General features: G+C 36.5%; 1 protein-coding gene across 1 annotated transcript; it reads right to left on the reverse strand.

Annotated features, from left to right (window-relative positions):
- Nucleotides 1-2: 2 nt before the first annotated feature.
- LOC106370024 lies at nucleotides 3-2,797 on the reverse strand. Its single transcript, XM_013810104.2, has one exon. It carries the CDS (start codon nucleotides 1,925-1,927, stop codon nucleotides 911-913), a length of 1,017 nt encoding a protein of 338 aa, XP_013665558.2. The 5' UTR covers nucleotides 1,928-2,797; the 3' UTR covers nucleotides 3-910.
- Between the last annotated feature and the right edge of the window lie 12,383 nt (nucleotides 2,798-15,180).

Here is a 15,180-nt window from a genome sequence, read left to right on the forward strand (position 1 = left end):
AAGTTTCGTTTGGCTATCAAAACCACAAGTTTAACTGGTTTGTCCTCAGTTTGATAAATATCCAACTTTAAATAAGTCAAATATAATTCCATCTCTTGCTACTAATTCCTAAAAAAAATTCATGTCAAATTTCTCAGGCAATATTCCATCAGTAAGAATATTCAAATCTTACTTCAAGGATAACAATATGGTTTGAAATTTTAATAACTCTCCAAAACTCCCATACAAGTTCAGTTAAAATAAACCTTAAACAATATTCAAATCGGGATAACAATATGGTTTGAGTAAACTACGCACACAAATTTATTTAAAATACTGAAAATATATAGAGTTTAATAAAGTACAAATCGATATTTTTGGAACCGATAACCTAATTAATATTCGAAACCAAAACTATTTCGGGTTCAACCGGATTTTGGACATGTAACTAACCTAAACCGAATCTGACTAAACCCAAATTGAATTCGACCGGACGTTTACAATATCCGAATGGGATTGAAATTCAAAAACCAAAAAACCCGAAACCTGAATAAATTTAAACCAAAATCCTATTGGGAGCCCGATTGTCCATCCCTAAATCATACTATTAAGGCCATGTAAGCAAGTCCTTAAGGCTGAATAGACTTTTACGTCACATTTAAATCATCAGTACACGTCAACTTTGCCAATTCACATTTTTCAACCAACCAAATCATAACATTTTCACTTAATCATAAAAGAGTATGATTCAGAATATTGATGCAAATTTAATTTAGTTTCATATTAGATAAATATTTTACAGCAACTTTCCTTCTCTCATGTTGTTAATATAGGAGTACAAAAAATTAAATATAGATGAACTCCGTGCTTCCTTCATATGTTGTGATGATATTATGCCTCCTCGAAACAAATAGTTTATAATGTGCCCGGTTCAGTGACCTGAATCCATCTTTCCGGCGACTTTCATCTTCCCAGCGGAATCCCTTTGAAATTTTTGACTACCAATGAAGTTGAAGAAATATTCGAATGAACCTTTAAATTCTCCACTGCCCTGAGCTCCGGCATTGACTCCTGCTTGATCTTCTAGTAGTTTTCTTTTGTGAGCTTTATCTCCGAGGTAAGGCATATATTTAGCAAACTCCTCATACAAATTGTTGAATTTTCCATCGGCCTGAGCTTCGGTTAACTCTCTTCCGTGTTGCTTACCTTCGAAAAAAGAACCAAAGAACTGGGAATACTTGTCATACTTACTTTGGTCCGAACCGTTGACTTTTTCAGTGGTTTTGTTCTCTGCTTGTTCTTCGGTTACTTCTCTTCCGTGATAAATTGCTCTTCCATCAAGTGCTCTTGCATGTTGAACAACTTTCTTCATCTTCTTCTCCTCAAAATCGTTAACTACATCCATGAAATCATTGATCGAATTTCTGAAATATAGCATAGCATCACCGATCTTTTTCGATTCGCGAAAGTTGATGTTAGCATCAGCCTTGTAATTATGTTTGGCTGAGATCTTTAGGATCGCCTTTTGCACATGAAGAAGCCCTTTTGTAAAACCAGCACAGCTTTTCATTAGCTTCAAGGAAGTTTTCTTGTCGACTTTACCGATAATACTAGCTTGCACCGCAAGAATCGCTTTGGTTGTTAGGGCATATTTTGTCTTGGCAATACCTAAAACATCTACGATGGGATTCTCAGATTTGTAGAGGCTCCCAAGGTACTCAACATAGCCTTTGCACATTGTGAACATTGCCTTAATTTTGGCGGTTTTTGGGGAAAACTTTTCTTTATGGTTTAAGATCTCAGTGATTTTGGCAAAGGGTAACGTTTGGAGTTCGGATACATTTTTTGGAGATAATGGTACCGGAGGTGTGTGACTGGAAACGGAAAGGAACAATAATCCAAGGGAGAGAGTGAAGGCTAAAGATAACAACAGAGAGATCCTTGCCATGGCTGTATTGCTAAAAGGCTAAAAGAGACAGAAAAGACAGAAGTGTGTTTTTGATTTGAGATCTTGGAGAGTTATATATACTTTCATTCTGAATTTTTATACACTAATTATAGGATGAATAAATGGTTAGTTACAATGAGAAAAACAATCGACAGAGAGATTAATGGAACTCTGTTATATTTTCCTTTCAAGAATTTTAACGAATGATACAAGAAATAGGAGGACAAATGGTATCAGTTTCATCTTATCGTTACTGAAGTTAAAACAAACAAACCAAAAATTTGTTTTTGGTAAGAAATAAATAAAAAGTTTACCTAGGTTTTCAGTGTTAGGGTTTTAGTTTATTTGCATACTTCTTAAACAGAAAGTAAACTAAAGTAATAACCTGCGCTTTGCGCGGAATGTGATTATTAGTTTCATTATTTTTAATAAAAACACATTAAATCTGTTTAACCTGGATAGCGGTTCGGTTTTAAGTTATTCTTTTGGTTTTTAATCTCCTAAAATATAACTATTATTTTAAATTAATATTTATTTTGGTTTATTCGGTTAGAATGTTTGATTTTTTAGTTTTTGTTTTGGTAAAAACCAAAAAATTACTATTATTTGTTTATTTTCATGTTATGAATTTTAGATAGTCGTCATGTCGAACCAATGGTTTCATATCATAGTTTGTAAACGGAAAATAGTTCAAGAAAAAGAAAAGAAAATTATTAAGACAAATCATTTCACTACAATTTGGTCGGTAGTGAAAAAAACATTAAGAAAAAAATATTTCAACTTCCAAAAAAAAAATAGATACTTCAGTTGTGGTAAATACTTAGTTACAAGATGCTCACATCAAGGTACACATGTATGTGTATGTAAAAGTATATAGAAATAGTTGACAAATATATAAAGATATTGTTAATTAATATTAAATGATATTTTTGTTCTAAATAATACATGAAAGATAAAATTAAAATTAATTAAAAATTAAAAAGGCCTTGACATTAGTGATTTTTTTTCATATAAAGAAAAACCAGTTGTATCGAACCAGTTGTTATTCAATCTTTAGCCATCTGGATAGTCGGTGACTCTGATATCCAAAATGATTTAGAATTTTAAAGAATATCCGATTTGATCCGTAAATAAAATAAAATTTTAAAAATAATTGAAAAAATTAATAATAACATTTTATTACAAAAATAAAATATTATTTAACTTTTAAAATTTTAATGCCTAATATAATAAATTTAATTCATTAAAATATTGTAAAACTTATATAAACTATAATATATATATATATATATATATATATAATTCTGTACATATATGTATATATATGCATATAACAGATCGAATTTGATATTTGTTCTTAATAGTATTGGTATTTGTGATTTGCTTCTTTTTTATTGTATTTTAGTAATTGATTTGTTTCATAGAGTTACATATATCCATATTTTTGGGTTCAAATGAAAACGGATAACGAATCGAATCAAAATATAAATATTTTGCCCAAATTTATCCGTAAGCAATAAAAATAAAATATATATATAGTTTAGCTTTTGATTCGTTATTTGTTTTAATTTGAACCGAAAAATCCAAAGTTTTATTGGAACAATGCATGTGAGTTTTATATTAAAAAATACAAAATATATGGTGTGAACATATTTATGAATATAGTGTGAATGCGTTAGCATATTTATTATCAAATCATTGTGAGGCTGCCACGTGTCTATTATTGTGTAAATGCATTTATTACGATGCTTCTTCTTTAATATATAAGAGATGTTTATAATTGCTTTCTCCGTAACAAACTGTTCCTGTGTTTTCAAATAAAATGTATCAAGTAGGTTTTGCATTTTCAGACATTGCTTATTAATGATCTAGACAAAGATTCACAAATACTGAGTTTAATGCAAAAGAAGGGATGGTATTTGTTAGTAAGGAAGCAAAGAAATAGAATATTTGGAAGAGCATATTTAAAATTTACTAAAGAGTTTTACACAATTTTTAAAAAATTTCAACATTAAAACATTTATTAACAGTATTTTTCAACAAACAAAATTCTTTTTAATCTAAAATCTAACAAAATTTTAATAACTATCCAAAACTCCTTTACAAGTTCGGTTAAAATAAACCTTAAACAAAATTACAATCTTAAATCTAAAAACATTTACCAACTAACTCACAAAAAGTCAACCTAAAATAAATAAAATTAACTAATATCTACACTGCAAGAAAAACAATTCGTCAGAATTTTTCCGTAACAACCGGACGAATTCCAAATATACAGATTCCGCGAATTCCCAACGAAAAAGTCTGTCGAAAGAACCTTTAGGACCTCGTCGGGATTCATCAGGAATTTTCCTAACTGACAATTGATCATGGGGAATATTCATGGCCACCACAAGTTTGTCGTAAAAATTCTTGGCGGGTAAATGCCTGTGAAGAATGCTTCCACGAATATTATCTGTCGGGAAAATTCTCGACATATTTCTTACGATATTTTCCATGGACCATTTTGTCAAGAATTTGTCTGTCATGAAAACTCGAAATAATTTTATTTTGTTAGACAAAAGATTTAACTTAAATAATTTTTAAAAATAATTAGCTAAAATTCATAATTGAAAACATAAATAAAATTGGGATAATTTGCAAAATACTCTATTTATGATTTGAAATTTGATAATTGCATTTTCTATTTTACTTTTTGAAAAATACACTTCTTTAATTATGAATTGACTTTTTTACCCAAGATATTTCAATAATTAAGATATTAATTCGAAATTAATATATAAATTCGGAATTAATAAAAATAATAACATTAAAATTATTTTGTTTAAGATAAATATATGTGTTGAGATAAATATGTTATTTTATCATTTAAATTTTATAATAACAAAGATGAATATGTGAATTATAATTTGTTTTTACTTTATCATGAAGTTTATACAGATTTCTCTTTATTTTATTTTCTTCAACTTATATAAACAAATCAAGTCATGTATATAGGAAGCTGAGCATAACTACTTTCTGGAGAACCTAATACCTCTGTCCGAGCATCTTCCCTAGCTTTCCATATCTTCCAATATTTTGAATCCAGACCATATCTCTTTTTCATAGTACTGGAAATCAACTCTGGTTTCATATTTAGACCTGAATTTCTAAAGTTTTGCAAAAGAAGCTTACTTATAACTTTAGAAGAAGCTCTCGGTCCACCAGTGTTTCTAGAAAAACATGTATGCTTGTCGATGTACTTTGTTACCCAGAAAACTCGTTTGTCGGATTAGTCTTTGCAGCTCTAACCATACAGTTGCAGCTTATATCTGCACATTTGACAACTAACAACTTCTTGTCTGACTTGCTGACAACAATTCTGAATTTGCGTTCAATCGAAAGCATCCGTATACTCCAAGACAGCTCTGATTTATTTTTGAACCATTGACCCTTTTCAATCACTACAAGAAAACAGCGGTATTCTGACGGACATTCCGACGGAAAATGAAATCCTCGGAATATCCCGAGGAATTTCCGAGAACATTCCGAGGAAACACAAAATTGGGTTTCCTCGGAATTTCCTCGGAATATACCGACGGAATTCCGAGGAAATATCAATCCGTCGGAATATTCCGAGGAAATTCCGAGAAAAAATGTGTTCCTCGGAAAAAACCGATGAATTCTGAGGAAATATTATAGCCGTTGGAGAGCCGTTGGGGGATTTTACAAAATTCCGAGGAAATTCCGACGAACTAGCCTTTTCCGTCGGAATTCCGTCGGAATTTCCTCGGCCTATCGGCAGGATTTAAACTATAAATACAAGCACTCCTCTTCCTCTTCATTCACTCCATATCTTCATCCTCCCTCTTACTCTATTTACACACGAATTTGATTCATAAAAAATATGTCTTCTTCAAATTATTTTCGTTCTTGGATCGATCGACCTCATTTGGATCCGAACACGAGATTGCTTACGGAAGAATACCAACGAGGTATAACAGAATTCATGGGGTTAGTTCACCGACAACCGGAAGCAAAAACATGTATGTTAAGATGTCCTTGCTCTAATTGTAAAAATAGAAAGGTTATTAAAGAGTGGGATGTTTGGACTCATCTATATTTGAGTGGGTTTACACGAAGTTACAAAATTTGGTATCATCATGGGAAACTGATTATGAACATGGTAGTACTAGCGAACCTCAGCCAGCGGTTAGATTAGAAGAACCAATTAGAACGGATGTAGATTATGGTGTAGGTACTGAGCAGATGGTAAATGATCATTTTAGAGGGGAAGATTTACCCAATGCACAAGCTAGGAGATTTTATGATATGTTGGATGCTGGAAAGCAACCATTGTACGAAGGTTGCAGAGATGGTCATTCAGCTTTATCATCTGCTACAAGATTGATGGGCATTAAAACAGATTATAATTTGGCTGAAGACTGTGTGGATGCGATTGCTGATTTTGTAAAAGGTATTCTACCCGAGGATAATGTAGCTCCTGGTTCATACTACGAGGTTCAGAAACTCGTAGCTGGTCTTGGTTTATCGTATCAGGTAATAGATGTATGCAGCGACAACTGCATGATTTATTGGAGGGCGGATGAACAGCGGGTTACATGCAAATTTTGTGGAAAGCCTCGTTATAAAGATACGAGTGGAAGAGTTCCAGTGCCATATAAAAGGATGTGGTATTTACCTTTGACGGAAAGGTTGCAGAGGTTGTATCTGTCTGAACGCACAGCGCAACCAATGAGATGGCATGCGGAGCACTCAACAGATGGTGAGATCAGACATCCTTCAGATGCAAAAGCGTGGAAGCATTTCCAATCAAAGTATCCCGACTTTGCGTATGAGAGAAGAAATGTCTACCTTGGATTATGTACTGATGGTTTCAGTCCGTTTGGCAAGAGTGGAAGACAGTATTCTCTATGGCCCGTCATTCTTACACCATACAACCTACCCCCAAACTTGTGCTTGCGACGAGAGTTTTTGTTTCTCTCGATTCTCGTTCCCGGACCAGAGCATCCTAAGAGATCACTTGATGTGTTTCTTCAGCCACTAATATATGAGTTGCAACAACTATGGGCTCAAGGTGCTGAAACATACGATGTTTCGTGTAAAGAAAACTTTCAAATGCGGGCAGTACTAATGTGGACAATAAGTGATTTTCCAGCATATGGTATGTTGTCTGGATGGACAACGCATGGAAGGCTATCATGTCCATATTGTCAAGATAACACTGATGCTTTCCAACTAAAACACGGAAGGAAAACGTGTTGGTTTGACTGTCACAGGAGATTCCTACCACCTGATCATCCATATCGTAGGAGTAGGAATTTGTTTACGAAGAACAAGAGGGTGTTTGACAGTCCACCTCCGGAAATTTGTGGGAAAGATTTGAAGATACAACTAAGAGATTTTGGTGCAGAAAGGACGCCAGACGTCGGTGGACATGAGCGTTTTCCGGTAGATGCTGTTGGAGAACTACATAACTGGCACAAAAAAAATATTTTCTGGGATCTGCCATACTGGGAGGATCATCTGCTAAGGCATAATTTAGATGTCATGCATATTGAGAAGAACTTTTTTGACAATCTCATGAACACGATCCTTAATGTTCAAGGTAAAACAAAGGATAATTTGAAGTCAAGACTGGATTTAGTCGATATATGTGCTCGTTCAGAACTTCATGTTGATGAGAATGGTAGGGCTCCTTTTCCCATATACCGACTTGATGCAGAGGGAAAAGATGCGTTCTTTGATTGGATTTCAAACGATGTGGAATTTCCAGACGGTTACGCATCAAATTTGCGTAACTGTATCGACAGAAAGGAAGGAAAGTTTACTGGCTTGAAAAGCCACGATTGCCATGTAATGATGCAGCGCCTCCTTCCGTTCGCCTTCAAGGAACTATTACCACGAAATGTTCATGAAGCAATTGCAGGGATAAGTGGTTTCTTCCGCGATTTATGCACGAGATCAGTGACTCTTGAAGGTATTGAAAATTTGAAGACTAACATAGCCGTGATTCAGTGCAACCTTGAGAAGATATTTCCTCCCTCATTTTTTGATGTTATGGAGCATCTTGTTATTCACCTGGCAAGAGAATTGGAACTTGGTGGTCCTGTGCAGTATAGATGGATGTATCTGTATGAGCGGTATATGTTCCATTTGAAGAAGATGGTGAAAAATTTAAGTAGGGTGGAAGGTTCTATAGTCGCACAGATGATCAATGAAGAAACTTCAAACTTTGCCGAGTACTACTTTCCAGCAGAAGTTCAGACCAAAAACAGAAGACCTGCTCGGCATGATGATAGAGGCGAACGGGCAACATATCATGTTACGGTTCCAGACATTTTCACAGACGTTGGACGACTTAGCGGAAAACCAAAGGACCGTCGACTTACTGAGCAGGAGCGCAGTCATTTGCAAACATATTTGCTCACCAACTGCGAAGACGTTCTTCAATATGAGAGGTAAAAAATGAGCTTACAAATTTTTATTTTAACAAGTTGAAATTTAAATCTTAATTAATTACATTATTGTCATCATATACAGGATTTTCATGGCAGAAAAGCGGTTCGAGTATAGATACGCCACAGAGGACGAACTAGAAGAAATGAAGCAGAGAGAATTTACTGGATGGATGTTTACTTATGTGAGTGCTTTAAACAAATTAAAATATATTTTATCACATATTTATACTAATTCACATTTATTGATATAACATATATATATGTGCTATTAATAGGTGTCTGCTGGTTTGGCCAGAGGTGAAACATTTGACGATTGGATACGTGAGATGGTCGTTGGACCAAACTTTGTTGTGAAGTCATATCCGAGATTTTGTACTCGAGGATATGCATTCACAACTCAGAAGAGGAGACGTTCGAGTACGACTTATGATGCTGGCGTTTGTTCTGCATCAGGAGATGATGTATACTACGGACACATACATGAGATTTTGGAAATCAAGTATTTGGGCATGGTTGGATTGCGCTGTACTGTTTTCTATTGTGATTGGCACGACAACACTCCAGATCGAGGTGTGAGAACAGATGCATTTGGTGTTACATCAGTAAATTCGAGGCGAAAGCTGCAATATTATGATCCTTTCATTCTTGCTTCTCAGGCCGATCAGGTAATTAAATGTTAATTATTCAGAATGATTCATCATCATGTGTATTAATTTATAATTTTTCTAAATGTTACAGGTTTGTTATATCAAGTACCCCCGGGTAAGGAACAGAGATGATCCATGGGTTACTGTTACAAGACTCAACCCGAGAGGCCGAGTTCAGGGAAGTTCTGAGCTGGAAGACCCACTACAACCAAGCACATCCGGCAACTTAAGTGCAGCAGAAGATTTAGCTGGAGTTGGCCTTGTAGTCGATTTAACCGACTTTGGAGAGGAAGCCGTCGTTCACGTAGAGGATGAACCAGTGATTGGAGAGTTTCACCAAGATCCAGATTCAGATTCATCTGGTGATGATGACTCGGAAACAGACTACCATTGATTTTTTTTTTTTTTTTTTTAAGAAATACCGAGGAAATTCCGAGGAACACTTGATATAGCCTCTTTCCTCGGGTATTAGTTATTTGGTTTATCTAGCAAGGCAAAACTGAATACGAATTAAAAACTATTCAAAACACAACCAAATAAAACGAAGAAACCATGTAAAAGAAATACGAACTCATAATTGAGAAAAAAAAAAACTAAGTTCAAAATTAACAGAAAATAAGACCATAAAACGTTAGAATAGAAAATAAAATAAATAGTGCAGTCGAAAATCAAATGGCAATACTGGCCGGTGATAGCTCCTACTCCTCGTCTCCTGCTCCAGATGTTCCTGCATCGTTGGGTCTCTTGGACCTCTTTCTTACCCTGTGTGTACCACTCGAACCCGAACCAGAGCTGGATGGAGAGTTGTCCCGATGAACTACATCATCCTTTTGGCAACGACACGGCCTGATACGTGAAATGGCAGCCCAGATCTTGTGTAGCATGTCGTTTTTTGTCTTTATGCTCTGATCTCTCCAATGTTGTTGCTGGCGCGAAGTGGCGTTCGGTGGAAGCTCTTGCAGCTTGTACTGGCTGGAGTCTGATGGGAGTAGCTGATGGGGTTGTGAATCATCTGGAATGGCTTGTGCAGCCTCATCTTCTCCTTCTTCATCAACCACGGCCTTGCCTTTGGTCTGATATTTTGGCGTGAAGAAGGATGGCTTGTCTACTAGTGCGGTAGCAGGGGGTAGGAACTCAACTGCAGCCTCTGAAAGTAGAGCAGTCAGGCCGATCTGAGGCAGGTGGCAGTAGAGTGTTTTCTTCGCTCGGTCCTGGAATACGTAGACGTAAGGACCATCCCGATCGATCCTCGAGTGGGGACCAGCTATGAACTCCTTACTTACTAGAGAAATGACATCCAGGTAGTTCCAAGCAATGTTGTTCGATCTGTCCAGTGCTACCTGATGGTTCTCGCAGTCTACACCCACATGTGTAAGGATCCGAGTAATCACTGCACCAAATCCACATGCATTGCTCTTGGATTTGGTTACTTTCCCCTTGTATCCTGCTAAGTTTGCGGCCAGCACCGCTCCCATGTTGAAGGCAGTAGCAGGTGGGAATGTAGAGTTTCCAAATGCCGGTAGCAAATGCCTCACACCTTGGTACAGGAGGCACAACTCCCATTGCGTGACTGATGCGGCTGTGGTTGTCCCGTATAGCAATGAGCCAATGAGGCGTGTGGCATATCTCAGTACTGGGCTCCGGATAAGTGACTCCTTTGCCTGAGAAGATCTATAAACCCCTGTGCCAATCGTTTCCCAGAAGTTCAACAGCTCTGAAGTCCAATAAAGACCAGATGTCCTCTCCCCTGCACTCAATCCAAATAGTCCGCAGAGGTCTGTGAAAGATACCTCAAAGTATACTTTCTGCACTACGAATGCCAGAAAACCTTCCTGATGGCTATCATCGGGACGGCTGACGTATGCGGATGCTATGAACTGGCGTACCAACTCCGGATAAGTGGGTTCGTTGAGGTTGCATAGTTGGCCTAGACCCATGTTCTGGAACAGCCCTTCAATGTCTGATTTGATTCCCAATATTGTCATCGTCTCAGGACATGCTAGTTGTGTAGCCGGAACGGCTACCTTCTTCATGTTGTTGTAGTGGGTGGTATCAGACTTATCCCACTTCTTTGGCCTTTGCTTCTCTCGCTGAGACGAACCCTCTTCTTGTGTGTTCTTCTTTGCTGATGTTTTCGTGCGCTTCATTCTCTACAAAATAGAATCATTGCTCTCAACATGGTTATAATCAATTAAGAACTCAAAGCAACATGAAAATGAAAGGCGAAATCGAGTTGTGATAAAAAAAACCAAATTGAAAAAAATTCTCAATCCCTAAATCATCTCAAATCCTGTTCCAAACTCGTTGATCACAGACAATTGTGTTCTATTCCATGTTTAAACATCTGTTTCATGCATATTTGATCAAGGAATCAACACGGAAATAAGAAATTCACAAAACCCAAAAAATTGCTCAAGAACACGATTTCAGAATGTGGAGATTCGCGGAGTATACCTTTCTTAGAGTGAAAACGAGTGTAGGAATCAGGTAGAGCTCGAAAAATCAAGGGGAATAGAGTCCAAAATTGTTCAAATCGGATGATTATAGAGAGAGAAAAGGGGGGGGGGGCGAATTATAGGGGAAATCGGAGGGGATGAGAGTTTTGAGGTTTTGATCCAAAAAGTTTGGGTTTTGCCTTATAATTCTGTTTCCCGCACACGCATCGATCGATGCGTTTTTGAACAAATACGGATCGATCGATGCGTTTATAAAAAGGCTCCCGAGATTTTGTTCGATCCATCGATGGGATAATCTAATCGATCGATCACATTGTTACGCTTTGGTCCATCTTAGTGATCGATCGATGCGTTTTCGGATATATATCCATCGATCGATCCGTTTATAAAAAAACTTACACGATTTTCCGAGGACATTCCGAGGAACGTTTGAGATTCTCGATCGATCGATGGGATAATCCAATCGATCGATCACATTGTTACGCTTTTGTCCATCTTAGTGATCGATCGATGCATTTTCGGATATATACACATCGATCGATCCGTTTATAAAAAAACTTACACGATTTTCCGAGGACATTCGGAGGAACGTTTGAGATTCTCGATCGATCGATGGGATAATCCAATCGATCGATCACATTGTTATGCTTTGGTCCATCTTAGTGATCGATCGATGCGTTTTTGGATATATACACATCGATCTATCCGTTTATACAAAAACGTACGAGATTTTCCGAGGACATTCCGAGGAAAGCTTGAGATTCTCGATCGATCGATGGGATAGTCTAATCGATCGATCACATTGTTACGCTTTGGTCCATCTTAGTGATTGATCGATGTGTTTTTGGATATATATATATATATATCGATCGATCCTTTATAAAACAAAAATTGACGTATTGAAACCACAAACACTAGTTCCTCGGAATTTTCTCGGAATATTGCGACGGAATTCCGAGGAAGAAGAGGGTTTCCTCGGAATTCCCTCGGAATAATCCGAGGAAATTCCGAGGAAATAGGGTTTTTAAACCGAAAACAACGTTTTGCGGTTTGAATAACACCTATATAACCCTTATTAAGTGTCTTATGTTCATTATGAAGTCAAAAATTTGTTCCGTACCGTATAATTAACACTTTTCCGATTGTATGAACGAAATCCCACAACATAAGAGAAACACTTATACCTTTTAATGAACGGTAAAGGGAATACTTTCAATTAGTTTTGAAATTTGTTATTTCATGGTTTATGCTCATCTATACAAAGAATCCTCAATGGTATGCATTACAATTGTATAAGAAATGAAATACGGCAAAAAAAATTGATGTTTTGAAACCCCAAACACTAGTTCCTCGGTATTTCCTCGGAATATTCCGAGGAAATTCCGACGGATATTTTACTATCCGTCGGAATTTCCTCGGAATATTTTCATTTTACCGGGCAAATATTTCGCGAAAATTGAAATTAGAATTCCGACGGATAATGTCCGTCGGACCCTAGGTTTTATAACCACGAGCCCCTTCTTCTTCCCCATTTCTCTCTTCTTCCTCTGCGCGACTCCTCTCTTCTCTCCGGCGATTTCCCCCTGAAATCCGACGATATCTCCGGCGATCTCCCCCTTCTCTTACACAAATCATGTAAGGACCTTATCTCACTCTCTTAGGTTCTATTTGTTAGGTTTTTGTGTAGTTTTGATAGATTTTTGTTAGGGTGATTGGTTAGGATTGTGATTTGGTTGTATAATAGGTTTAGAATTGTGATTTGGTTGAATAATTTGTTTTGTTGAATTGATTTAGAATTTTTTAATAATTTTTTTATTTTTTTTTATATTTATAAAATCGAATTTTGTATATAAAATCAATTTTTGTATTTTACAAAACGATTTTTCTATATAAATTCGATTTTTTGGATTTTAAAAAATCTTTTTTGTATATAAATTCGATTTTTTGGATTTTACAAAACATTTTAAATATCTATAAAACTTTTTTGTGATTAAAAACTATTATTTGGGATTTAAAAATGATTTTTCTATATATATATTATTAAAATTATTTTTTGTAATTATTAAACTATTTTTATTTATTAAAACTATTTTTTGTTTATTAGAACTATTTTAATATATTTATTGAATATTTTTAATATATATAAATCTTTTTTTGTGATTAAATTATTTGAGATGTTTTTTAAAAAGAATTAATTTATATATTTCTGTATTTATTAAATATATTTTTTTAATTTACAGGTCTCATGATTATCAGACCCGGCCTCGACAGCGTCGTGGTCGTGGCGGTACGGGGAGCCAGTCTCGGGATTCCAGCCATTTTCAGGATTCCCCTTCGCCCCACAGCTCCAACCATACATCTCCCTCTTCTGCACCCGCTCCTGCTCCTCTCGCTCCCGCTGCTGCATCCGCTCATGTTCCTCCGGGTCCTCCGGGTCCTCCGGGAGTGATGAGTGTTGTGGAGTTGGTTCAACAGCCCGGTCGTGACCATCTTCCGTATCTCACTCCGTATCCACATGGACGGGGTCAAACATGGTAATTAAACATTTTTTTTCTTTAAATTTGGATTCATTATTAACCGTTTGTTCTTTTTATTAGGTTCAACTGATCCAGGAACGAGATCAGCGCATGGATCAACCGTATGATGTACTCGGCCCTCGACAGGGGACATCCGACTTTCACTCACTTCCCTACCGACAAGCAGGTTCTGTGGTTTCGTCAATTTGCGGTAAGTATTCTAATTTTTTACTTATATTTTTAATCTTTAATATAAATTTTCTACTAATTGTGTTTTTTTTTCAGCAAGAGTTCAACTGGAATTCCGATGAGACGCTCTTTATCTATCACCACTTCGTCCATAAAGTTATGGACAACTATGGGAAGCAGATCCACGAGTGGAAGAAGAAGTGGGAAATCAATAAGGTTCGATTTAATTTATTAAACAATTTTTTAATTTATTAAACTATTTTTTTTTTTTTTTATTAAAAAGTCCCAAAGTCGATGAACGACATGGTCTGGAAGGAGTTGTGTGCGCATTGGGATAAGGAAGAGACGAAAGAAACTTCTTCCACCAACTCCACCAACCGCAGGAGCGACCGTAAAGGGAAGGGCATCTACAAGCATAACTTGGGTGCTCAATCTATTGCCACTCTGGGAGATCGCATGGTAAGTTCAACCGCTTTTTCTTCAATTATTTGAGTTTCAGAATTTTAATTTATTGTGCATTTCTTCTAATTTCTAATGTTTCTTTAATTTATGTTTTTTTTTCAAGGCGGAAGAAAATGATGGCGAGGCGGTTGATGATCTCGCCCTAATGAGGAGGGCGTATACCAACAAGAAGACCGGCCAGATTGATGACGGTCTTGTGAGGGACGTGGTCGACCTGGTCCAAACTCAGGTGGTAGACGAAGTGTCTCAGCTTCAAACCGAGGATGACGCTTCGACGGCTTCGACCAACTTGTCCCGGTTTCGAATCAATGAAATCGTTGAATCCGTAAGTTCTTTTTTTTTTAAAAGTTCAATTTATTTATTTCTTGGTTTAAATTTGTAAATTTGGCTATTTTCTATTCAGTCGGTTCCAAAGAAGAAGGGACGTTTGGTCGGTTTGGGTCATCGCACCCGGTCGGTTCCTCCTTCTTCTGCACCACCGCCATTTGTTGATCCAGAAGTACTTACGGCTCAGTTGAAGGA

This window comes from Brassica napus, chromosome C4 (genome assembly GCF_020379485.1).
Source record: "Brassica napus cultivar Da-Ae chromosome C4, Da-Ae, whole genome shotgun sequence".
Taxonomy (NCBI): Eukaryota; Viridiplantae; Streptophyta; class Magnoliopsida; order Brassicales; family Brassicaceae; genus Brassica; species Brassica napus.

Bases quoted from the DNA above. Each gene is read 5' to 3' on its own strand.
- LOC106370024 (XM_013810104.2), bottom strand. From the start codon at position 1,927: ATGGCAAGGATCTCTCTGTTGTTATCTTTAGCCTTCACTCTCTCCCTT.